Raw genomic sequence first — 27,292 nt, 5'->3', positions numbered from 1 at the left:
ATCCTGTTTATTGATGACCAAATCTTCCTAGGAAGATCAAAACTAGGCTGCAGAGCACAGCGATCTTCTACCAGGAAGCCGTTTGTTAATAGATTGTTGGAACAGTATTCTCTCCATATGTCAGATATTGATGGCAGCGCAGCTGAAGAGAGTTCATACCTGGACCAGAGAGGCTTTCTAGATTTGAGGCGAAGACTAGGTGGGTTTATGAGAGTCTGATGTAGGGGCAGGAGTGGGTTGCTCATTGCTTTATTAAATTTCTTAATCGAGGCTTGTCTTATACGGAAAAGATGTGTGGTGGAGCAATGTTAGATAGAACAGGCAACCAGGAGAGAGGGGTGCTTCTCACTGTCCCACTAATTGTGCGCATGGTAGAGTTTAGCTGGGTGTCTATAATGTTAGTGTGGGTACGTCTTTCCCAGACAGGGGCACAATATTCTGCTGCAGAGAATGCGAGGGCTAGTGCAGACAACTTTAGGGCTTCTGCACCATAACCCCTAGGTTGTTCCAGCAAGCCTTGAAATTATATTATTTCTGGTTTTAATTTTATTGGGGAGGTTGATGATGTGCCTTTTATAGGTTAGGCTTCTGTCCAGGCTCTATTGCAGAAAGAAAGGTTGAGTTGTCGATTCGCCTTTGCATTGTACAGGTGAAATACTGAGGACACTTTTTCATTGGATTTGGCTTCAAGTATCACTGCTTAAAGTACTCTTCCAGGGTGTTCAGGTCTGTATTCAAGGCTGGTTTGCCTAATAATATATTATAATTATCTTATTGAGTCATTAACCTAACGTAAAATTGAGTAGGGGCACCAGGCCATATAAATGGTTGAAAGGCGGATGCCAGACAAAAAAATGTTAAGAACAACTCCTTTAGATGAAACACTTAACTATATCAAGAAAATTTTTCTGGTAGATATTGTCAGCCTATCTGACTTTGTCATTCAATCTGGCTACTTCACTTTCCAAAGTAAACTTTACCAACAAATTGAGGGTACATCAATGGGTAGGTCTCTTTCTCCCACACTAGCTAACTTCTTCATGGAAAGATTTGAACAATGTATACTGAATAGCATCCTTCCTAAGCTGTCCTTATGGTACACATATGTTAATGATGTTTTCACAGTTTGGCATGTGTTCTGTACAGACCTACAAGATTACTAAATCACTTAAGGAATTAACAACATAGATACGAATATAAATTAAATTACACTTTAATAAATATTTCCGATATTTCATCAGCCTCTATGCTACATCCTGTCAGTGGTACTGGAACATACAAAAAGGAACTTACAAAAAAGGCACGTGCATATAGGCACTACAACACAGTAACTGAGAATGAAGTGATGAAGCTATTGTTCTCCTAAAAGTCCTGATGGTCCCCCCTAGCGGGCTAAGTAGGTGTTCTTGGCTGTTGGGCTGAAGGTCTGCTGATGTAAGCCCCCCAAATTTGGGGCAGGCTCACCAAAAAGCAACATATCCAACAAGGAATATTAAGCTCTGCAGGAAATGAGGAATAATAAAGAAATAGTTATCACCAAAGCGGATAAGGGAAATGCAACTGTAGTACTTAACCAAAAGGACTGCACAGGTAAGCTTAATGCGCTTCTATTAAATCGGGCTACTTACCTCCCTATCTAATACAATCCCACCAACTCACAAATCAGAAAACTTCACAGGCTCCTTAAGAAAGTCATTTCTTAGCCTATAGAAAGTTACCAACAGATTAAAGCTGTTTAACTCTATACTCTCCCCCGTGTTTATGGACTCCCAAAAATACATACAGAAAATGTGCCATTACATCCCATAGTGGATGGCATTGATTCGCTCACACACACTATACTGGCAACACACCATCACACATAAAAAACTCAGCCCACTTCAAAGCCAGCATAGAAAACCATACACTCCAACATACTGACATAAATGGTCAGCTTTGACGTCTCCTCCTTATTCACAAATGTCCCACTCAAAGAAACTTTAGAGCTAATCCAAGCTAAATTTTCTCCCGATATCTCAGCCCTATTTCAGTTCATAATGAACTCAGGCTATTTTGTTTGGCAGGGAAAATTCTACAAACAAATAGATGGGACAGCCATGGGTTCACCACTCTCCCCCACCCTTGGCTAATTTCTTTATGGAGCCCTTTGAAGAAAAAGCCTTAGCCTCTGCCCCACAAAAACCAACCATATGGCTTCGCTACGTTGATGATGTGTTTGCTATTTGGCCACATGGCTCTGATAGACTCCTCTCCTTCTTAACACACTTAAACAACCAACACCCCAGAATTAAGTTCACCCTGGAAAAAGAGGAAAATAATAGCCTCCCTTTCCTAGACACACTAGTCACCTGGCCCTAAACACTGAACTAAATCACATCCTCAATGCTTTCTCAGCCAATGGCTATCCCCCCCCCCATAAAATCCGAAAAATATCGAAACCTACAAGCCACAACCCCATTCCCCCCTCCACAACAAGGATTACTCTAAATCAATCACCATTCCCTATATCTGAGGCACCTTGGAAAAAATTACCAAAATCTTAAAAAAACATGACTTGACCTTCTGTTCTGTTACAGACCATACAGAAAATTGACATCCCTTATCATCCCTGCAGACCATGCTCTGGATACATGCCACAGAATACAGTGGAAGAAAACTACAGTAATACACCATAGCAAATACAAATTTGAAAGACGACTTTTTATGGAATCAGCCTCAGCCCTAAGAAACTCTCCAAACCTCAACAAATTTGGTTGTATGAGACTGCCCAAAATTTGAGAGGCTTACATCAGCAGACCTTCAGCCCAACGGCCAAGAACACCTACTTAGCCTGCTAGGGGGCACCATCAGGACTTTTAGGAGAACAATAGCTTCATCACTTCATTCTCAGTTACTGTGTTGTAGTGCCTACGTGCACGTGCCATTTTTTGTAAGTTCCTTTTGAAGATGGCAACGTGATGTTGCCGAAATATCGGACATATTTATTGAAGTGTAATTTAAATTATATTCGTATCTACGTTGCATAACCAACGTATAAGCCTATCTATGAGAATTATTGACATATAGTTTGTCAATCTCATAACTTTAATACACATGGCAACAGCTTTACATGTGTTAATGTTAATCATTACTAATATACCATTTTGAAGTAAAACTGTTAATTATACTACTTGAAGCTCATTCATATTAACTATAATAAGCTTATCTATGTGCATTCAAAATAAATTTCAGAGAAATAACTTAACAAATGAAATGAAAGTGTCAGTTGTATAGTTTTTTCTACATGGAATTAATTTTCTTTTTGTGTATATGTCGTGCAAAATAAAATTTTTTAAATTTTCCAAATTAGAAAAAAAAAATTAATCCTAAAAATATGTTTCACTAGCAGCCTTCACTCCTTCTCAAACCTGCACGCTCTGGATTGGGATCTCACTCTGTCATGAATGTTTGTGACTTTGTGATAATCGTTATTCTTTGTTCTTGTGAAAATCATTATTCTTTGTTCCTGTGAATATGTGGGTCAACAATTATTAGATTGTTGTTGACTTTGTGATTATCTTTAAGTAGTAGATTACTTTGATTACTTGGTGTGACACCACCACCACTCTGCTTATTAGAGATCTGATCTTTGGTCTAAGAAGTAGAGTTCCCAGATTATCAATGTTTAGTCTACCATACTGAATGTGCTGTATAGGTTACCAGTCTTTCATGGGTTAAATTCACATAGAGAAAAAAAATCTACTTTGTAATTAGATCTAGGAAAAGCATTACAAAACTGATCAAATATGACTTTCAAAAATACTTCAAATATCCCCCCCTCTCTCTCTCTCTCTCTCTCTCACACACACACACACACACACACACACACACACACACACACACACACACACAGCTGGATAAAGCTCTAAAATGTAAGATAAATTGCTAATGATTGTATTCATTAGTTTTTGTTGGTGCATCTTGTAAAAGATTTTTCTTCTTTCTGATAGATCTTTTAAGCCAAGAGGATAATGGTCAATATGATGTACATGGAAAATGTCATGAAGAACTCCAGCAACTAAAAGATGAGTTTGAACGATATAAATTAAGGGCCCAGTCAGTTCTTAAAAGTAAACATTCAAAAGTAAGGTCATTTTAAGAAGGTAATAATTACAGTGATTTCTCAACATGACTCAATAATTTAGAGTCCTTGAAAATGTTAGCATTTTCAAGGAGACTAGTTAACTGAAGGCTTAGTTATTTTAAGGTCACATAACAGAAAAATCACTGTAATTGTTTTGCTTATGTTTAAGAGGTAGTGTTAAGGTAGTGAGAAAAAAAAAATAATAATCATTATAAAAATGTCAAATTACATCTTTAAATTTGTTTTTCACCATTATGTTGCTTGTATTATCATTATTGTCAGATCTCCATGGTGTTAAAGACTCATTGCAGGAGGTATATATACTATCACACATAAAGCTCATTAAACTGTACCATAAAATCACTCAGTGTGTCTGCATACACCATACAATGCATTCCACTTATTAACTACTCTCCATGAGAAGAACCTTCTCCTCACTCCTTTGCTCACACCCTCCTTATACAGTTTCAAAGGATGGCCTCTTGTTCTATCTCCCCCTCTTCCATTCTATGAAAAATTTCTTCCTTGTTAACCTTGTAACAACCTCTGACCAACTTATGTCTCAATCATATTCCCTCTCCTCCTCATATTCATGAAGCTTTGCAAATTGAATTTCCTTAATCTGTCTTTATACCCCCCAAAGACCAATTACCATTTGTGAGTCTTCTCTGGACCCTTTCTAACATAACCTCATCACAATGAAAACCAGGTGACTAAACTTTATACTTTGTTTTGTTGAAACTCTAAGACTAGAAGAGAGCTAAGGGAGCAACTATGGTTAGTATCCCATTTTTTTTTATCTTATCCCACAGCATAAGTTTTTAGCATGCATTCTTTGTTTCAGAATTTGAATAGCGTATATGTAATCTCCTTAGGAGTCTTCTACCTACTCGTAATGGCAGTCCCCCATATGTGTGCGCGCGCACACACACACACACAGAGACATGTTCAAAATGAACTCTCAAATAAAGCATCTACTAATGAACCTCATTCAGTGAACTTGGATGACAGCTACACATACGATAAATGAAATCAGTACACATAAGTTGTGATTTTTTTGATTTACTTCATCATTCAGATTCGGTTAGAAATAGAATACAAGATCGGTTTGATGGACATAGCATTCTTTATTATGGTCAGCAAGGATTCCTGTTTTAGCAATTTACTTGCATTTTATGATAGGGGAATGAGTGTGTTAGATAAGGGAGAATCATATATAGTGATATTCTTGGACTTTGCAAAAGCGTTTGATAGATTATCACATGATAAGTTGGTGTACATGCTGCAAAAGATGGGAATAAATAGTACATTCATTAGATGGATTGGAGATTAACTCTCTGAACAATACCAGCAGGTTAAATATGATATAGCAGTGTCTCAAAAAAAAAAGAAGGGTAACCAGTGGTGTATCCCAGGGTTCTGTTCTTGGGATTCTGCTGTTTAACTTGTTTGTAAATGATATATCATGTGGACTAACTGGGAATCTTCAGTTGTCTGCTGATGATGCAAAGTTGGGGAGAATTATGAGTAGCACTGCTGATGTTAATTTCTTTCAGGAAGATTTGAATAGACTTTTGACTTGGAAAAAGGAATGGGGGTTGTAGTTTTAATATTAATAAGTGCAAGTGTTGCATTTTGGAGTGCAGAAATATAAGGCTGTTTACTATATCGACAATACCATACTGCAAGAAGTGGATGAGATTCAAGATTTAGGAATGATGGGTGACAGTAGACTGAAGTTTAGAGGGCACATTGCTAGTGCTGCTATGATAAGAAGTACTCTAACATGTAGAGATAAGGAAGTGGTTGTGCTGCTCCATAAAACACTTAGACTTCTGCTCAGATTTGGTCACAGCAATCGTTAGTCCATTAGAAATTAGAATGCTGATCTTATGAATCTTTTTATAACATCGAGCCAGTAGTTGCTTATGTGATCCCTCCCAAGGATGACAAATATTTACGGCATTGTCAGAAATGTAGAGCTCACTTATTCATTAAAGTATGAATTATGCTATTAAACATATAAAGTCCTTCTGTCAGAAATCATTGAAGTGATTTTATAGTGTAGATGAGAAATTTTTCATTAAAAGATAGAAAGGAAATTAGGTAAGGCTGTTGTTTTAGCAAATTTGTGAGAACTAAATTTTTCATTTGACAGATGGTGAATGAGTGATATAGTCTGGTGGAATGATGAGTGAATTGTCAATAAATGAGTTGAAGGAAAATATGATGAACATTTTGTGGATTAACAAGGCTTCTCATGTCAACTTTACTTGTCACCTCCATCTTCAGTATCAATGTCATCCTTCAATATCATCTTCAATATCAATACCACAGTTCTGCTGTGTATATTCAACATATATATCAGTTATCATTACATCAGTTCTTATATTGTTCTCAGGTACTGCTACCAACATCAGTCCATATATATCTTGGTCTTTCTCTGGGTCTCTTTCTTGTGATTTTTGCTTTGAATGCCTATTTTGCTCATTCTTTCATCTCCCATTCTGTGAAAGCAACTATATACCATTCTGTTGATTCATTTATTCATTCTTTAATATTAATAATACTAAGTTCTTTTGTGTTATCTTCATTTTTAAATGGTTATGCCACTGACACCATTTGTTCATTTCCCTCAGAACTCTCATATCTGTGAGTATAAGTACAGAAGATATGAAATTTACTTATGTTGGAATTAAATTATTTAATGAATAGTTTATTAAAATAATTTTTTGTCTTATTTCAACACCATTTTAGTACATACAGTTAAAGCAAAAAAGCTAAAATAGGATACATACATACAAGTTCCTCAGGCAACAATCACAAAGATCTGATTAGATTGAACAACTTCCTTCTCCAGATGTGTATCTCTTGAGTGCTGCTTCATGACATTGTATGACAGTTCTATTAAGGTCATGTTTGATATTTTGGATCCATCTCATCAGTAACACCATACTGAAATGAAAATGTAGGAAGTCAACTGCAAATGCTACCTGCAGTGGATTATTCACCACACTCACCTAACATGATCGTATAATGCTACAGGATAATTATCTATAATATCTATAAACCATCATTTGTCAGCTAACATGTTGAATGCAGAGTTCTGGGCATCAACTGGAACATGAATCTACACAAAACATTCAGAACCAAGGCTTACAAGATGGGTTTCCATGGTAGAATGGCAACATGCAAGCCCCACATTACCCGAACTAACACGCAACGTCGTGGGAGCTTGGAAAGCTGTGTCATCAATTGACAAATTACGCTACACCTTCTACTGAGAAGATGCCCAGTGAATGTATCTTAACCCCCAACTATGAAATTCAGAGGTGGTGGGGTGTGATGGTCCTATTTTTCCTGGTTTGGCCTCGGACCTGTATTTGTGGTGTCACAAACATTGAACTCCAAGAGGTATCTGAACATTCTAGATAATGTTACTTCCTGTTTTGTGGCATTTTTATAGAACTGATCATCTTCTCTTTCACAAGTCAATGCACCATGTTGCTGCTGTAACTGCATGGTTTGTGGACATGAACATCACCACTCTTGACTGGCCTCCACAGAGCCCTGATCTCAACCCTATTGAGCATGATGTGAGGTCAAGGGACATCTGCCCCACAACAGTCCAAGACTTCATTATATGCCTACAGGAAGAATGGTCCAAAATTCCCATTGATTGCTATTGTACACTTGTGGCAAGTATGCTCCATAGGATTGCTACAGTCATTGCAGTGAAAGGAGGTCCTACACCTCTTAATAAGGTGGGTGCCATGACTGGTTGTTCCTCACATTAGGATGTCCATTGACTTCTTTCCAAGCAATATATATATGTATGTATGTATTTATTTATATAAGAAAAATTATGAGATGAGTGATTCAGAAATATTTCCCATGGGGCAAGAAGATAACTGAAGGCCATCAGATGAGTCATTTATTATTAAAACATTCAACAGATTTCTGCTCCCAACTTCTGTGTCTCGGGAAGATATCTTTCATATTTCTCTTCCTTATATTAAAGGAATATCAGAATGTATTGCAAAAGTTCTGAGGCCTCTCAACATTGTCTATCCTTTCATCTTGTCAGGAACATTTCAACTTTCCTGTGTAGTGTTGTACCACTTTACCCCAGTCCTGAAGATACTTTCAGGTGCAAACTTTGTTTGCACACACTTGGATAAAGGATTAAACTAAATTTATTATATTTCAACTTTCCATTCTCCACCTATGGACATGCCTCCTCCATTCAGCTTTTCTGGTGTTTATCAGATTCCTTATTCTTTTCACTTATTTTAGTCAGGAAGATCTCTAGTGTCCATCATGAAAAACATAAATCACATATCCATGTCCAGTTCCATGAACTGAACATGCCTGCACACACACACACACTGATCATCCCTGCTGAGCACAATCTTGTGGAAGAAAACCAACCTCTTAACAAGAGTAAATTCCTTCAGGAACGTCCATATAAAAAAGTGGTGAGACGTTTTTACATCATCCAAATTTGAACAAATATGATGGCATTCAACTATTCTCCATATTGGAAATATTGTATCACTTCTCTAATAATTCCTAATTTTTTATATATATTTTTACATATTTTTAAGCAAGAATTTATTGATTGTTGTCTTCTTGAGCAGTGGTGTTTTTTTTTATTCTTCTGTTACTTGTATTTTAATAGTGTTCTATCACTCAACTATACTGAAGATGCCTTCGGTAATGGAAGACTTATGTATCTGTAACATTTTGTTACTGTGCCTACTCACATGCCTATTCTTAATGAAGTAGCCTAATTGTGAAGATACTTCTTGTGCAGACTTAATTTCTTGATTTCTTAATAATTTTTGTCAAGTATAATTTACTTTGAAACCAAGCAAAAAAACTAATACAGCTACCTCTCATTGAGTATTTTAATATTATTATGATACAACATTTTATTACTTGTATATGAAAAAAAAAAAGACTTCTGCATTGAGTGAGCTAGTATCCCCACACGGCTAGTTCCCCCTGATAAACTTCAATAAAAATCAACCGGTTTGGGTAGAGATCTTTCCCGTAATGCATAGCAACATACCTATCTGAAAGGAAGTGTGTTGTGCATTATGGGATACTAGAGCAGTTTGTGAAGTGTACGAGTAGTCTAGTTGATTTGCCCATGTTTGGATAAAGGATAAAAAACAAGAATGTAATTTTTTGTCAAGCATAATTTATGGTACCATTGTGTTATAGGTTTGCATCCTCTCATATGTTGGATTTATATCAAAAATAATAATAGTGAAGGCTAAGATAACTGAGCTTGGTGTGTGTGTGTGTGTGTGTGTGTGTGTGTGTGTGTGTGTGTGTGTGTGTGTGTGTGTGTGTGTGTGTGTGTGTGATAACTTACATTTGCAATTCGATGTATATTACTGATTTTTGATATCTCAAACTATATAATAGTTTCTAGTATACTTTTCTAAAATTTCATATAATGCACACTTTCAAAAAATAAAATAAATAATAATTGCCAAACTTTATGCTTTGACAGGATAGCGAAACTATAGATGAGATTCAGTCTCTAAAAGAACAAGTTTCAAATCTGAAAGAAAAATTGCAAATTGCCAAATCTCAAATTGAATCTGGTGAGGAATATCACACAAAAATAAAGGAGAAACTAAAATCAGTGACTCAAGAAATGAGAGTCCTGCATAAACAAGAAATGGCAAATCTAGAAACAGAATACAAAGCAAAATTATTAGAACTTGAACAACAGATACAAAAACAGAGAGATCGTACTATGACATTATTAGATGAAAAAGAGAAGGAAATTGAAATGCTGAGATCCCCTCATATTCTTTCTTCATCTTATATGTGGGATAAAGTAAGTTCAATGGTAGTATTTTCTATATACTAAAAATACAAAAAGCAAAAAAAAAAAGTAATACTGATCATTATAAGAACTCTGCCTGATTGCATGTCCAGCAGGACAATGTTATACTTTTTTCCATTATGTATAGCTTATTCTTTCTTCTTCCTTTAGGATGAAGAAAGAATAAGCTATTTCTGAATTTGTTGATCTTAGTAAGTTTATAAAACTGATATTGATCCCTCTCTAAATTTAGAACATGGCAGAATTGATGAGTTATACTGTTAAATAACAGTTATGATACTGGAACCACAAAAACAGGGTTCTTCAGTGATTATCAGGATAACTTATAACCATTATTACTAATGAATAAAGTTTTATAATGTTAGTCTTTATAGTTAATGTTATAGCTTTTATTCCTATTAGGACAAAAGCCTCTTATTGGACTAAATAAGCAAGTTTATGTCATTTGGATTCATAAGATACTCTTGGAATATGTCTGTCTTTTTATCCTAACCACAAATCTTAAAAAGAAAAATAATGGCATTAGCTCTATCAGATGTTTATTCATCACTGAAGATAATCAGCAAATTCAAAACAGTGATATCTGGTAGTCAAATAATTTTTAAAAAAGTGCTAATGAAAGGAAAACTTGTGGACTATTCAGGTTTAAAATTTTTTTTATATAGCGCTATAGCAATATATTGCACTATATATATTGGTGTAATATATTACACCAATGTATAGCAAAAGTCATAAACATTCATCACTGCAAGATCACAGAACTGTCACCATTATTTTACTTCATGCTTTGCATTTAAAAAAAAATCTGAATATATTCATAAAATATCCAAAATTACAAATTAAATATATAATGGTTACTATTTATATAATTTAATAAAATAATTTTATCTTTATACTATACCTTGTAAGCTTCTGTTTGATCTATAGCTCCCTTTATTGTGACACCCCATAAATCTCTCAGATCTTTAATGATATCCTTGCATTGTTTTCACTCATCCAAGACCGTATTAACTCCTTTTTTAATCTCTTATTCTGAAGCAGAAAGTTGGCCTAGTTAGCTGAGTGAATAGCATATTTGCTCCCACTCCTATATACTGTGGGTTTGAATCTTACTATAGCATGAGTGTTTGTGAATGTTTTGGGTGATAGGTAATTTTCACCATCCAGTGTGAGATCACTATGCTATTTTTTGGAGACTGAGGTAGCTCACAAAGTATTTGTTCTTCTCTAGACCAGCAGAATTCCAGTACTAATATGCCATAGATTTTCCTCTTTAATTGGCTGGATTGTCATAATAAATAACTACACACATACTGGTTACTGAATTAGAAACTTTTATTTAATACTATTGGACCTCTTTTATCCGAAATTACAACACATACAGTTTGGCATAGATTACACAAGGTGCTGGATTGCATCTATGTCTACAGTATACCAGGCATTCACCAGACAGTCTTTTAACTGGCTCAGATTTGATGGAAGAGGATTTTTGCTCCCCGATCTGTATTTCTAACATAAAATACAAAAAGTAAAAAAAAAGAAAAAAGTAATACTAATCATTATAAGAAGTCTGCCTGATTACATGTCCATAAGATTATGTATAGCTTATTCTTTCTTCTTCCTTCTTGTGTGTACAGGTCAAGCTGGGTTCATCGATTCATGTGATTCCTGCTAAACTCTTTGCCTACCATAGGTACAGAACAAGATATGCCGTGACTTGTCAGACCACGACTTTTTTCTAAAGTCTAGTCTTGGTGTTCCTGATACTGCTGTAGACAAACTTTTTGGTTCTTTGCAGAAATCAATGGTTTTTGTATAGGCATGTGACTGTCAATACTGATCCTCTTCAATCCCTTGTACATATTTCTGAATTTGTTGATCTTACTAAGTTTATAAAACTGATATTGATCCCTCTCTAAATTTAGAACATGGTAGAATTGATGAGTTATGCTGTTAAATAACAGTTATGATGCTGGAACTGGGGTTCAGATTCAATGGGGTTCAGATTCGGGCTTGTGGTGGCCAGGAAAGATAGTGAAAGTTGCTATGATGAAACAACGATCATCTGCTGGATAAAAGGTCGACATTGCAGAATGGATTTGATCAACAACAATGTCCGGATATTCCTTGGAGGATAGCTGAGCTTCCAGCAATATCAGGGAATACCCATTCTGTACAAACATAATATATCCCATACACCATGACACCACCTCCATAACTTTAACTTGTGTGTACAGGGAAAGCTGGGTTCATCGATTCATGCGGCTTCTGCCAAACTCTCTGCCTACTATAGGTACAGAACAAGATATGCCATGACTTGTCAGACCACGACTTTTTTTCTAAAGTCCAGTCTTGGTGTTCCTGATACTACTGTAGACGAACTTTCTGGTTCTTCGCAGAAATCAATGGTTTCTTTATAGGCATGTGACTGTCAATACTGATCCTCTTCAATTCCTTGTATATTGTTCAGTATGATATGGATTGGGAATAGCCTTCATTAAATACTTTGGTCAATTGCTGCATGCAGGAAATTCTATTTGTCCATACAAGCCTTCTGAGACGATGGCAGTCTTGTTGCTTGGTTTGTGTTTCCACTGATTAAACACTTGGGATATCTCACCTTTGGAGGAAAAAAAGTCCTCTTTGCTGTTTTCAAAATCATGGCTCCAGCCAGACAGGCAGGCATCCACAATAAGCCCTCTATTGAACTCTGAAAGATCCTTTGTTTTTCCCATTGCAGTCAACACTGTTAATGATTACTGACCAGCAGCATTCTTAAACAGTTGCCTAGAACAAGTGAAGCATGTGACCAAGTATTTTCCATATACACTGCATAAGCAATGTTTATGTATATTTGCATAATAGTTTAATATTCAGTTGTTGAAAGTTTATTTTTCACTTGGTTAGAGTATAATAAATTTAGTTTAATCCTTTATCCAAGTGTGAGCAAACAAAGTTTGCGCCTGAATGTATCTTCAGGATTGGGTTAAGGTGGTACAACACCAGGGCAACTCGTTGCAAAGGTGGAGCAAGATACCAACACTCCTGTCTAAATATCTCCTATAATGCAAAACACATCTCCTTGCGCCTCTATTTATTATAATATTCAGTGGCTGGTATGTGTAGTTTGTACTTTCATTTTTACTTCAGTCAGTTTTAATGCTGAAATGTTTAACACAAGTGAAATGTTTAACACAAATCCCTGGCCTCATCAGTTTCCTGTAGTTCAGTTCCATTAATATTGTACACAATTTGTGATCTGGCCTTCCCAAAGTACATCACTTTACACCTGGCCACTTTAAACTGGTAGTCATTTACTTTGCCCATAATGCTAGTATATTTAAGTCATTCTGCAGTTAAGATTTCCTTAAAATCAATTTCTTCTTAATAAGTGTCATCATAATCACATTTCCAAACTTTCCAAAATAGTAAAGTGTCCTTTTCTTATCATTAGTGCTGTTCTCAACATGAGAAAATTCACTAAATATGTTTTTTTAATTTGCTAATTAATAATTTTATTATTGAATGGACCTTGATTATCGATGTTTATGATTTTATACTGTCTTAATATATCGAAAAAATTATTTTCTCACTTTTTCTTGCTATCTTTGTTAATCTTCGTCTTTCATGTGTTTAATGCCATGCCATGTATTTTCCATACGTTACTTACTCTTTTCACTAGCAAAGAAAGTTTTCTTTCTCATCTCTCAAAATATGACAGAGAGAGAGAGAGAGAGATAGCTTCAAGAGCTATTGAGAAAATAAGTGAAATGCTGTATCCTTTGTATTTTCCTTCCAGTAAGTAAGAACTATATTTGAATTGAATAACACATCTAATAGATAATATATCTAAATGATAAATACATTTGATTTTACATCTGATTTTAAATTTTAAACATTACTAATTGTTATCTGATTAGATGACCACACTACACTTTCATATGCTTGAAAGAAAGATCTGCGTTTAAATCTCGTGTAATGAAATAAACATTATTAAGACTTTTTTTTTCTTTTTTACTAACCATGCTGTATAATAGCATAATTACTTCCTATACTTCCTATGTACTTCCTATGCTCTACTGAAAAAAAGTCTTCACTGTCATTCCTATAAAACACCTTTAATAACTTATATGCTTCTATTATATCCCCTCTTTTTTACCTATCAACTAGTTTTTGAAGCCAACAGACCTTCAATTTATTCTCATCAGGAGCATTCCATTGACCTCCTATAATCTTTGTCACTCACCTCTGCATCCCCTCCACCACTTCATCCCCACAAAATCCAAGTTACCAGATCTGTCGACAATCCATATGTGGCCTTATAAAGGAGAATTATAACCTCCCTATCTCTGCTTGTCACAATGCTCTTCAATAGCCACATAATGTGATGTGATGTTTTTTGCCTACTTTTGCAATATGCCCTCTAAACCTCAACTTCCTGTCCATAATTGCCCCTAAATCCCTGGCCTCATCAATTTCCTGTAGTTCAGTTCCATTAATATTGTACACAATTTGTGATCTGGCCTTCCCAAAGTACATCACTTTACACCTGGCCACTTTAAACTGGTAGCCATTTACTTTGCCCATAATGCTAGTATATTTAAGTCATTCTGCAGATCTCTGTATCAGCATCTTTATTAATTATCGCTCTTCTCAACTTTGCATCATTAGTAAACACTGTACACTTCCTCTGAAATCATTTCCTGTATCAAGTCTAAAGGTAGTGCAACACCAGGGCAACTCGTTGCAAGGGTGGGTAAAGTTCTGATCACTATTCTTAGTATTTCCCATAATGTAAAACACATCTCACTAAGAGATGTATACTGTTATACATTGTGGGTGGGTCACTACCCAGACTGCTTTCAACCTTTTTTGAGGTCTCCTCAGTGAGTAGCTAGACACTGAAATACCAAGGTTTTTAGTAATACAGAGCCTTATCAACTTTATCTATACAAGTTGCTACAAGGTGCGTTTACTTTGAATAAGAAACTCTGGATGAGATAAAGATGTGAAAAGTTTTTTACCTTGGGGATAATATATATTAAGGATACCAAGTAATTTTATAAACTTGGTTTTTATACTCCTTCTCCCAAGTAAGCAAAACAGTTAAGTTTGCGCCTGAATGTAGTTCAAGTCTAAAGGTAGTGCAACACCAGGGCAACTCATTGTAAATGTTTCCTGTATCATTGAAGTGGAATGTGGAAAACATTAAAACTGACTGAAGTAAAAATGAAAGTGCAAACTACACATACCAGCCACTGAATAAGAAACTATTATGCAGATGTATAAACCAACCATTTCCTGTATCATTGAAGTGGAAATTAAACAGCAGAAGACCAAGTATGGAATCCTGCTGTATACCACTAGTCAATTGATTCGCCTGGATTTAACTCTTCCATAAACCACTCTTTGGTATCTGTCCACCATCCCCCCCCCCCAGTCCAAATCAGCCACATATCCACCCTGTTTGTTCCAGTTTATGCAACAGAGTTCTGTGTGGAATCCTGTCAAATGCCTTTGCAGAGCCCATCCATCAGTATCACTGAATAGCCATTTTCCTTATCCAACTCCACTGTCACTGTATTATAACAAATAAGCAAGTTACTAAGGCAGGACCTATTCTTCACAAAATCATGTGACCCTTATTAAGTATCATATTCATGTCCAACCAATCTTGAATTCTGTCTTTTATCAACTTCTCCAATACCTTAACTACCACACCTAAGATACTGATTGGCCTATAATTTGCTGCTTGTCTTGAAGCCTCCTTTATGCAGTGAAATTATTTTGCTCTCTTTCCAGTCCAATGGGACCTTCACAGAACTGAGGTTTAAATTATTATTATTATTATTATTATTACAGTCAACTCCAAGGAATCCTTAGACTCATCAAGGGAGGCCCTAAACATCAAGTCAAGAACTATTCAGCATTTGCACAGTATCTATCATACTTTGTTTTGAACTCATTCACAGTCATGGTACTCACAACAGACTCTGGCATCTTATTCCACTCATTCACCACTCTCCAAGCAAAAAACTTAGTTCTAACACCCTTGCTAACTCAATTTTTGTAACCCACAAATCTTCGACCTGTTCTCGTAAGGTTCATTCTATAGACCTGCTACCATCTTAGTCACTCACCTCTGGATCCTCTCCACCTCTTCCCCATCACCAAGAAACCCTGGTACCCAGTAGTCAAGATGGGGTCTTATCAAGGCTCGATAAAGAGGAACAATAACTTGCTTGTCTCTGCATTCTTCAGTAACCAAGTGATCTCAGCAGCTGATTTACAAACATAGTGTACGTGCTCTCCTTGGACAAAGAAATGGCTCTCATCCAAGAATGACCTTCTTTCACTTCTCAATAGGTCCAATCTTTGTACACTTTTGTTCACTGGAGCCTCTTTCTGCATAGCCTTCATCAACATCTGTTTCTTTTTTGGTCTGTGGACAGTCCTCCCAGCTTTCATCAATCTTCGACGGCCTGTCATGTCAGAAACATTAATCCCACTAGCTGCCAAGTCTCTGTTTAAGTCTACAGCAGACAATCTTTAATTCATTTTGCTTTTCCTAATTAGTAAACAGTCTTGAGTAAGTGAAGTTTTCCTTTTGCACCCACATTTTCCTTTTCTGTCAGGAGGAAAAGTACCTGTCTCCCAAACCTCTTTAAAATTGCATTAACAGTACCCAAACAAACACCACACTCATTGGCAATTTGTCTTTGAGTCATTGATGTGTGCTGAGAAAGAGTACATATATTTGAACCTTTTTTTTTGGAAATGTATCCATTTTATAGCCACACAAAATGAATAAAACACTAAGAATGTCAACTTGTTTACATTATTAAAAACACACAATACTATTTAATAAACATCATAGAGACACGGTGTGTTTTAAATAAACGTCATTTAAAACACAGCACTCAACCAAAATAGTGAGCTAAAACCAAAACCAAAATTATTTTGGGACTCAGGGTATGAGAACATTGGATCTTGTTATAGGATCAGAAGACTTGAAACAAAAACCAAAAACTTGACGAAAATTCAGCTTGTTTGGATTCATTTGTGTATGATGTGCATACTGGATGGACCACATGATTGTGAGATTGCAGCTGTCATTATTTTAATACTGATTTAATGATATTTTGATAATTAACAAGTGTAGTGTTCTTGTGTATGACTGAGTGGTTGAGTATGCTGATTTATTTTTGATATATTTATACCATGTATGATAGTTAAACTGTGTTATTCATGGCATCAATGCGAACAAGAACAATGGCAGCCAAGACATTGCCATGCAGAGGGTTTGACATGGTGGATTTTATGAAATGTAGTGTGTGTGCTATGTATTCGTTGCTTAGAGAAAATGGCTTGTAGTATGAGAATGGCAGTCAAGAGAGTGTTGTAGATGTTTTATGAGGCAGAAATATGAGATTTGTTGGAAGCAAAACAATTAAGTAGCAGAAGTTAGTACTGAAAGCCGTGAAACTGTTGAAGTGTTGAAGTCTATGGAGTTCCAGGTTTAAACGATTATGAAAGAAATGTGAAAGAGAGTATAAATGAGGTGATTGAAAGTAGCAGTAAGATAGCATATCCAAAAGTTGTAGTGGCAGAAGTTCAGGAGAATGAAGACCTAATTGAAGAAATAGCTTGCTTGCATGTAGTCCTTCACAGGACAAAGTGTGAGATTGAAAGCCAAAAAGAAAATTGTAAGAATAAACAAGAGAAAGAGCATTAGCAGATAATTTTTTATGGCAATTCTATGATAAGGGGAGTACTTCATGAAAACACTACAAAATCTTGTTTCCCTGGTGTGAAAATTAATAATATTAGTAATGCTGTTAGAGTGCAGAAAGGAAAGGTGAAAGAATTGATTGTTTTGGCTGAAACTAATGACCTGAGAGGTGAGAAGTATTCTATGAGGGAGAATATATAAAGAGTTATTGGAAGAAGCAAAAAGGAAGAGTATGGTTTATGAGTCTGTTACCATCCTATGATAGAGGCAAACTGAGAAGGAGGACAATGATAGGTAATGAATCAAAATGCAGGTTGTGCAGAATAAATGATATAGTTTGCGGGCCTATGGCCTGAGTTTGATAGATTTGGAGTTAGGTATCTAGATAGAGCTTTATTCACTGAGATTGTTGAAGCGCAAAGTCAAGAAAACTAAAGAAGTTATGATGAATGCAGATGTGTGTGTGTGTGTGTGTGTGTGTGTGTGTGTGTGTGTGTGTGTGTGTGTGTGTGTGTGTGTGTGTGTGTGTGTGTGTGTGAAGGCACCCATGAAGTAAATGAATGTAAGAATGACCAACAAGTGCAGAATCTAGGCTTTCAAGCAAAAATATTGAATAAGGTGATCAATTCAGGAAGTAAAGGTGGTTGGGGCTCTAAAAGGATGCTGCAGTTTCTATATGCTAATACCAGAAGTATCAACAACAAGAGGGAAGAGGTTTTTGACATTGGTTAGTGCAACCTTGCCAAATGTCATAGGAATTAGTAAGACTTGGCTAACAGCACAATATGTAGTCAGGGATAGAATGTGATGTGTGATGGATTTAGTATTTTCAGGGAAGATAGAGTGGACAGGATGGGGGGGGGGTACTACTGATGATAGTAGATGAATTGCACTCAAAAGAACTTTGATAGATTTGGAGTTAGGTATCTAGAGAGAGCTTTATTGACAGTTCTTTTCAGTCAGTGTGGGAGATTGAGGCCAATAGGACAGGTTGCTACTATAGGCTAGAGGGTGCCAGGGATGATGTGGAAGAAGTGCATCAGTAGATTAGCACAATGGGTACAGGTCGAGTAATTTTATTTATTTCGTATCCAAACACAAGCGGTATAGTGGTAAGTAAGTGGTACAACATTATTTACAACAAATTAGGATACATTACAAATGAGAACAGCTTAAATTTGGTAGGTGAATTATGCAGGGAATAATAATTAAATATGAAAAAAAAGGAAACTATACATAACTTGTATACAATAAATATGGTCAGATGTTCCTCAGTATCTTGCACAATCAACGCTCTTTCTGTGCAGGATATAATGTCCTCTTTTGTGCAAGGTGATAGAAGAAAGGGACAAGAAAGAAGGTGTTCCATGGACTGGGTTGTCCTACACTCACAATTGTCTGGGCCAATGAGGTAGCTCCATTTGATGAGGTTTTGTTTGCAGTCTGTTGGGACTTTTCCAAGTATTCCAGTCTAAGTGGGCACCATGTGGAAGATGTTCGGCTATTGGAATACCAGTATTATTTTCAGGATATAGTGCAAGCCATTGTCGAAGTCTTGTTTCTGGAGGTTTGTAGGTGGTTCAACAGTTGCCAGGAAGCTATGTCAGGATCTTAGTCTTTGGGGCACTGTGGTCTGGCCAAATCAACCAAATGCAAGTGGTCAAGTAATTATTATGGGTGACTTCAACTTCACAGACATAAATTAGAAGGAGGAAAGATCAGTTGGCAGGAAGGAAATGGAATTTATACATTTACTGAGAGATAATTACTTGAAACAGAATATGATGGAAGGGGGCTCAAGGTATGAGATTGTTGGATCTTGTTATAGGATCAGATGACCTGTTGATAACTAAGATGGCTACTACATTGCCTTCGACTGGGAAAGTGATCATGTGGTTTTGACTTGGGAGGTAGCAAAATGTGAAAATTCCAGTTAAGAAGGAGTATATGTGAATAAAGAGTCACAGTGCATGGGGGATAACGTTTGGCGAGATAGTCAAGGGTATCTGACAAAATCAATATCACACTATATATATATCTGGCTACTACATTGCCTTCGACTGGGAAAGTGATCATGTGGTTTTGACTTGGGAGGTAGCAAAATGTGAAAATTCCAGTTAAGAAGGAGTATATGTGAATAAAGAGTCACAGTGCATGGGGGATAACGTTTGGCGAGATAGTCAAGGGTATCTGACAAAATCAATATCACACTATATATATATATCCAAGGTCAGCAGGGTAAATTGGGTATGAGTAGTATCATTAAGCATAAGCTGCTCACAAAGAAAATGTTTAGGAGAGTATATAAGGTGAAAGATGAGCAGCTAACTCACAAACAGTACAAGGACCAGGTAAGAAATGTAATCAGCATGGTAAGAAAGGAAAATTCAGATTGTGAGAAGAACTTAGGCAAAAAGAAATCCCAAAGATTTTTTTTGCTATTTGGCAAGTAGGAAGAAGAATGACTATGGAAGGGTAACTTTAATTATTGCAGATGGTAGAGAGGTAATGTAGGCAGATGAAATTCTTGAGCTATTGAGTGATCATTTGCAAGTGAATATTATCCAAGTGAAGATATTGTTACGACAGAGGTGACTGAGACTGACGTGATAACAGATGTTGAAGAATTGGAGATACTTGGGACATTGGAGATTCTGAATGTAAATACAGCTGTGGGATTCGATAGAATGTCAGTTTGCATTTTAAGAGAATGTGCAAGGGAACTGGCGATACCTTTGACTAAACTGTTTAAGTCCCAGCTCTGGCAAAGTCCCAAGAGAGAGAGCAAAATAATTCCTTTGTATAAAGGAGATTCTAAGTCTGTGGTAGCAAATTATAGACCATTCAGTATCTTACGAGTGGTGGCAAAAGTACTGGAAAAGTGAATCTGAAAGAGAATTCAGGAATAGGTGGATAAGAATATCATACTTTGAGGGATAGCATGGCTTTGTGAAAGGTAAGTAATGCCTTAGTAATCTATTAACTTTTTATAATAGGGTGATAGTTGAGTTGGATAAAGGGAATGGCTACACAATGATGCCGCTGGATTTTGCAAAGACGTTTGACAGGATACCACATGGTACTTTATTATGCAAACTACCACTGATGGGGATGGATATGAAATTGGTGATATGGATAAAAGGGTGGCTGATGGACAGATACTGAAAAGTGGTAGATGGAGGAGCAGAATTCAGAAGGCAGGTGACTAATGGTGTGCCACAGGGCTCTATGCATGACCCACTGCAGTTCAGTTTGTACATAAATGATATAAGAAATAATTTAAAGGGAGATATTCAGTTGTTTGTTGATAATGCAAAGTTGAGTAGGATAATTGTTAATCAGGGTGATGTGGAGAGCTTGTAGGATGATTTAAATAGGCTGACAGTATGGGCAGAACATAATGGATGTCAGTTTAATGCAGAAAAGTGTCAAGTTATGCATTTTGTACTACATTGATAGAACTGTACTGTAGGAAGTTGATGAAGCTAGGAATTTTGGGGTTGTAGATAGAGAGTTGAAATTTAGAGGGCATATTGCTAAAGGAGCCAGTAGCTGACAGGAGTACTTGATTATTGAAGAACACACTAACAAGCAGAAATAAGGGAGCCATCATTTCTCTTTATAAAGCCTTAATATGACCACATCTGAATTACTGTGCTCAGGTCTGGTCACCTGGGGGATATGATCAAAACATTTAAGTTACTTAAAAGATTTTATAGGATTGATGCAGGGTAAATGTTCCAACACTTGATTAGAGGAAGCAGAATAGGAAGTCATCCTTGGAAGTTAGGTAAGAGTGTGATTACTGAGGGTGTGAAGACTAGATTTTTCTCTTGGAGAGTAGTGAACAAATGGAATGGGTTGCCTGAGTCACTTTTTAGTGCTTTGTCTATTAATAGTTTCAAGGAGTGGTATGATAAAGATTGTGTTGGTAGTTTATATCTTCCACAATGAATCTTGGGACTTCATTGAGGTGCCTGTGCAATAATAATAATAATGATGATGATGATGATGATAATAATAAATGAATGGTTCAGAAGCTAATCAAACTAAGTCATTTTTTGACAATTTTGAGATTCCTTTAGTTTTCAATAGAGAGTGTTACCTAGTTTCACTAATCAAGCAATTTACGTCAATAATTACCATTATTTTCCTGTAAAAATTACAATTCATTCATATTCCCACTGCAACTTATAACCATGAATGCAAAATCTTTCATTTTTTAATATTTGGTTTTACTGACATCATGATTGGCTTCTAAACCATTTATGTTTACATCTAACTTTCATGTAGTCAATTTTAGAACTATGTATCTTTCAGATTAAGATGTCTGTCACATCCTCTGTGGCTTAGAAGAAGAAGAAGAGCCAAAAATAAAAATAAATCGCCAAATCTCTGTATCTAAAATAAATCTAGTATGTTTATTAAAATGCTGGTACTCTGGATGAACAGTCATGTATCGTACTGTTGAATTTCACTTTTTTTACAAGTCCATATATTTTATTGTGTGTAAATTAATTTTTTTTAGAAAGCATAGGGCTAACCACCTTATCCTCGAGATATGGTCACAGTTAAATGAATAGAAATCCTTGACACTGCATGGTAAAAGAGGAGGGAGGGAAGGAATAATAATAAGAAGAAATTAATTTTTTTAATGTTGAGATTTAATAAAGAAAAATTTTGATATTATATATCTTGTGGACATATAGAAATATCTCGGGCTACATTTGGTCACCATAGCCACACTTAAGAAACATTGTTCTAGATCGAACATGGAATTTTTTCCTGATCACTTTAAGTTGCGATAAGCAAAGTGGTAGTGTCGCAACTAGCAAGAGAAATAATCGACCACTTAAAAATGTGTGCAGTTCAGTGGAGAAGTTGTTTTTGTGATAAATGTTTGAAGAAGAAATTTTCAACCTAACCTCATTGCTCCAGTTTGCAGACTACATAAGTATAATTTTGTTCATTTTCTAAACTTACCTTAAGATTGTGAAAAATGTATTATATTTTTAGCTCTGTGGAAATGGTGTTTTCATCCATAGTTCTAGGCTATCCAAAGAAAGACTGTTCTAAGTTTGGTTCTAGTTGCCAAACTAGAGGAACTTTTTCACAATTTTGACTACAATCTTGATGAATCCATATTCATCCCTGTGTTATTCTGATTCTCTCAGCTGGACTGATTTAAATCTTTAATCCCAACCAGATTTCACCATTCCAACTCATTTTCACTTCACTTAAAAAAAAGTTAGCACTTATGTTCCCATTGTTTGTCATTTTCTACATTTTAAATATAGATATTCCTGTGCTTTCCTGCCACATTTTCAGTAATCAGTTAGTGTACATATTCCAAGTAGAGCATGCTATGAAATATCTTCCAAAATGGCCCTCCTTGAAATGGCCACAGACTGAGAGATGGTGAAAATGACAATAATGGCCACCATTTTGAAATGTTACACTATGTACCAAGTGTAATAAGTATTTCAAAATCTGCTTTACTTCATACAGATATGTCATTTTGTGTAAAAAATGTTATGCTTTAGTGTAAAAACTTTTATTTATATTATTGTAAGTTTCTTTTGCCATGATATGATCAGTATGGGCATTAATTTATATAGAATAAACAAATGATGTGAATGGTTTCAAAAACATATCCCCCCCCCTTTGTTAAATAGCTATGTGGTATATTAATAATGTTGAAGAGCTTCAAAAAAAGCTTTACCACACTAGCAAATTTCAATTGCTATATTGTTTATTTTAATGACTGAAGTTGGTTGTTGATTAAAGGGTAAATAAGTGGAGAATAAAAGTTATTCTTTCTTTCTCTAAAAGTTTCTTTCCACACCTACTCTTAATTCATTTATATTCTACAGACCAGTGTTTACTGATTTGCCTTATTTACTGATGATCACCTGCCTGATTTGTTATGACCTTCTGTGAGAGCCGTCTTCAGCAGCATAACCCATTATGTAGCTTTGTGTGTGTCCTGACAAATCTTTGATTAAGATTAAATTAGGTTATTGAAGTCAATGCAGAATGAGGCATGTCATTTATAAAATTGCAGGCTGTCACACAATGTTATGTTAATTTGATTGTAAAGTACTTTGAAGAACTATAGAAAAGAATTTGTATATCATACACAGAGGTACAATGTGTGATTTTTGCAAAACTAAATCTTGAATACATGCTATTCTTGTCTGGATTGTTGTGCAATAGTAATATGAGACATTACACATTCTTAATTTAATAATAAAAGTATAAGTTATTCTTAATATTGTTGTGGTATTCCTATAACAGTAAATGTTTAGCTCACATACATTTTAAAGATTGGCTTATCAATAAATTAATCTCATTGTTATATGCATATTATGCAGTTAAATATTATGTGAATTTAATGCTAGACAATTTCCTATATGTATTTGTTAGTTAGTCTTTCTTTCTTTCTCATTTGTTTTCTTTATTCTTTAAGGACACCACAGATGAAAAACCACTTAAACAGGAAAATCAGATTTCTTATGGCCAAAAGAAAACTAGCTTTAACAATTCAACTTCTTTAGAAGGAGACACTCTTACAGATATGTTAGCTCATTCTACGTATGTGTATAGAGGAGAGACACAGCTCTTACATTATGCCCAAGAAATAGCTAGGAAAGATGTAGAAATAGCTAATTTGCGCCGTGCTCGTCATCAGGCAGAATCTTCACTTCGTGAACTTCAGCAAGGAGCACTAACAAAGGAAGAAAAATATACAGAAGAAATAGATAGTTTGGAATCAAAAATCAAGAGACTTGAAAGTTGTCAATCATGTGAAGGAATAAATATGGAATATTTAAAAAATGTTATATTACAATACATGCTCTGTAAAGATGCCAGTGATCGTTATCATATGCTCAATGCTATTGCCACCGTACTTCATTTCACTCCTCGTGAACTGCAGCAGGTTAGATTTGTCAATCAGTCATGGTGGTGGAGTGGTGGTAATTCATCTATACAACCTTCACTCTCCTAGTAACTTGCACATTCATATTACATTAATTCCATAGCAGAGATACAATTATAAAATGCACAAGTACCTATTTTATTATAATATAATTTGTTTCCCTTTGATAAGAATGGATGTGATATGAAACTATTCCATATAAATATTCTAGTATTTTTATATGAGTAAATGCATATTAAAAATCAATGTGTATATATATATAATTTTTTTTTCTAACTATGCACTTTTGTAATCATATATATATTTTTAAAATTGTAGTTTGATAGAGAGGGAGTATAAGTGTTATTTATTTTTAAGTAATCCCTTAGTTCTGTCAGAGATAATAATAAGTATAACTAATGCTATTTTCCATATTTATGCTTCTTAATTAGGTGACGTTATATTATTGAATGATGGGACAGTTCCTAAATCCATATAATGGAATAAACAACATATAAGATGTATTCAGTAATCTTTTATTTATATTTTCAGACTTGTTAAACAGTTTTTTCTATTTATTTTTAATGGCAAGCTAATACTAATACCCATAATATATAATGGGTATTAGTATTGCTATGAATTACAGATTGGGAGAAAAGAAGAACTTCTGATATTAAACTTGGTAATCTCAAGTGGTGCTCTTATAAAATATAGAGATAACTGTTACTAAGAAGATGGAATTAAAGGGAGAAATAAAAGGGGGAAGAAAAATGAATTCAGTTAATTTGAAATTATACTCTGAATGTGGGATGGCTGCTACTTTTTAATATCTGTGGAAGGAAATCATGGAATTATTTCCTTTATAAAATTAAGCATTTTATGTTACAGAAAATTTGTGCAACATTTGCTTTATTTCTTGAAAAATAAATAAATAAAAAATTCCCTTAAAATATTTATATTTCTTAGTATAAAAGACTAATATTTGCTTTTCTTAGTATAAGAGACTAATATTTGCTCTTCTTACCTAGATCTCCAGATCTAGGTATTACCAAAATGAAGTCATTAAAACAGATGTTTATTTTGGAAAAAAAATAATGAGTTTTATCGCTTCAAATTTAAGCAATTCTATTCCATTGTAGAAATAGTTTCAGAATTGAAAGAGTACAAATGCATTGACCTTTTAAAGGTAACTGTGATCTAGAATAGCACTGAAACACATAAGTACAGTAAATTACCAGGTAATGAAAAAAAGTTTGTGGGAATTTTCATAATAAAAATTAAACAGCTGCAGAAATTTTCATAAAATGTTTTATTTATTAAAATAAGCACCTTCACAATCTACAGCTCTTTCCCAATGAGATACAAGTTTGTAAATTCCGCTTTTATAAAACGTTTTGCCTTTAGAAATAATAAACCTAGCAACCTCTACTTCATCTCTGTTTTATTGTGGAACTGTATATTTCACACGTGATTGTCTAGCACCAATGATAATCGCTTGGAGAAATGTCAGGAGAATATGGAGGATGAGGGAGTATCTTCCATCCTAAAGCACAAATTTTCTCATGGGTAAGTTTATCAGTATGAGGTTTTGCGTTGTCCTGTACGAATAGCACTTTCTTCTGATTAACTTGTCTGGTGTTTCTGAAGTAACACTTCAGAAACAGCCAGGACTAGTTAGACTTCAGAAACAATTATGGCTGAGATCTACTTGAGTTGCATCGAGTAGATCTCAACCATAATTGTTTGACCTGTAACTCATAGTGGACAGTACTGACTCCAGCCTCCACACTCATACAAAGCATAGTCTTCTGTGGATGGTGCCTTTGAAGCGTGTGAGACTGGATTTGGTGACAATCAATAATAAGTTTCTTCCTGTTAGAGTACAAGATCCATTTTTCATCACAAGTGAGCAAGTAATCCAAAACGGTTAATTTTGATGATGTGAAAGAAGTGAAGAACAAATTCATCGACTTTGAAATTTATTGTCATCTGATAATGCGGGACCAATTTGCTTAGCTTCTATGATTTCCCCAGTTAATGCAAGTGAAAACAAATTGTTTTACCAGTCAGGTTAACATTTGTGAAAGTTCTTGACATATTAATATGGAATTACTTTCAACGGTGGCACGAAATTCTTCATTATCAAAAATGGTGTCTTCTTGAATGTAGTGCATCTTCAAGTGGTTACACACCAGAAACAAATTTTTTAAACCATTTCTGTGCCGTACGTTCTGCTACCACATCTTGTCTAAAAGCCCCACACATATTTTATGGGATGCTTCTGAGGCCTTTGCACCAAGTTTAAATTCATAAAGCAAACAAGCCCAAATTACACCAGGTTCAACTGACATTTTATGTGTTCAAAGTCATAGAAAAAGTACACACGAAGTTAAAGCACACCAAAAGACCATGTCAAACATGTATGTAAGATGCTAAAAATGTAATATTTGCATTTGATTTTTGAAATATTCGCTGCATATGTTTTGTATTGAATATAAAAACAATAAATATTATAATAATATATGTCTGTATTACGATTTTTTTTTTTCGATGGAGACCGTGAAATATTTTAATATTTCCAAAGGGGCCTTTACGTAAACCCATAAGTTTGGGAAGCACTGTTCTACAGGATGATTTTAAAAAATTGATATT

General features: G+C 35.2%; 1 protein-coding gene across 3 annotated transcripts in view; it reads left to right on the top strand.

Annotated features, from left to right (window-relative positions):
* Nucleotides 1–25,983, top strand: part of LOC150102462 (GRIP and coiled-coil domain-containing protein 1-like) — a 156,025-nt gene extending 130,042 nt beyond the window's left edge. For all 3 annotated transcript variants that reach the window (XM_090398972.1, XM_090398971.1, XM_090398973.1), the window contains 3 exons: nt 3,990–4,123; nt 9,648–9,980; nt 24,191–25,983. In XM_090398972.1, the coding sequence (XP_090255098.1) occupies nt 3,990–4,123; nt 9,648–9,980; nt 24,191–24,730 (1,007 nt within the window). In that variant the 3' untranslated portion in view covers nt 24,731–25,983. The remainder of the gene's footprint in view (nt 1–3,989; nt 4,124–9,647; nt 9,981–24,190) is intronic.
* Nucleotides 25,984–27,292: the final 1,309 nt, after the last annotated feature.

The sequence above is a fragment of the Typopeltis vanoorti genome, chromosome 10 (assembly GCF_054136105.1).
Source record: "Typopeltis vanoorti isolate ZY-2024b chromosome 10, IOZ_Tvanoo_1.0, whole genome shotgun sequence".
Taxonomy (NCBI): Eukaryota; Metazoa; Arthropoda; class Arachnida; order Uropygi; family Thelyphonidae; genus Typopeltis; species Typopeltis vanoorti.
The sequence above is the reverse complement of the archived record's forward strand: the minus strand, read 5'-3'. Positions and strand labels throughout refer to the sequence as shown.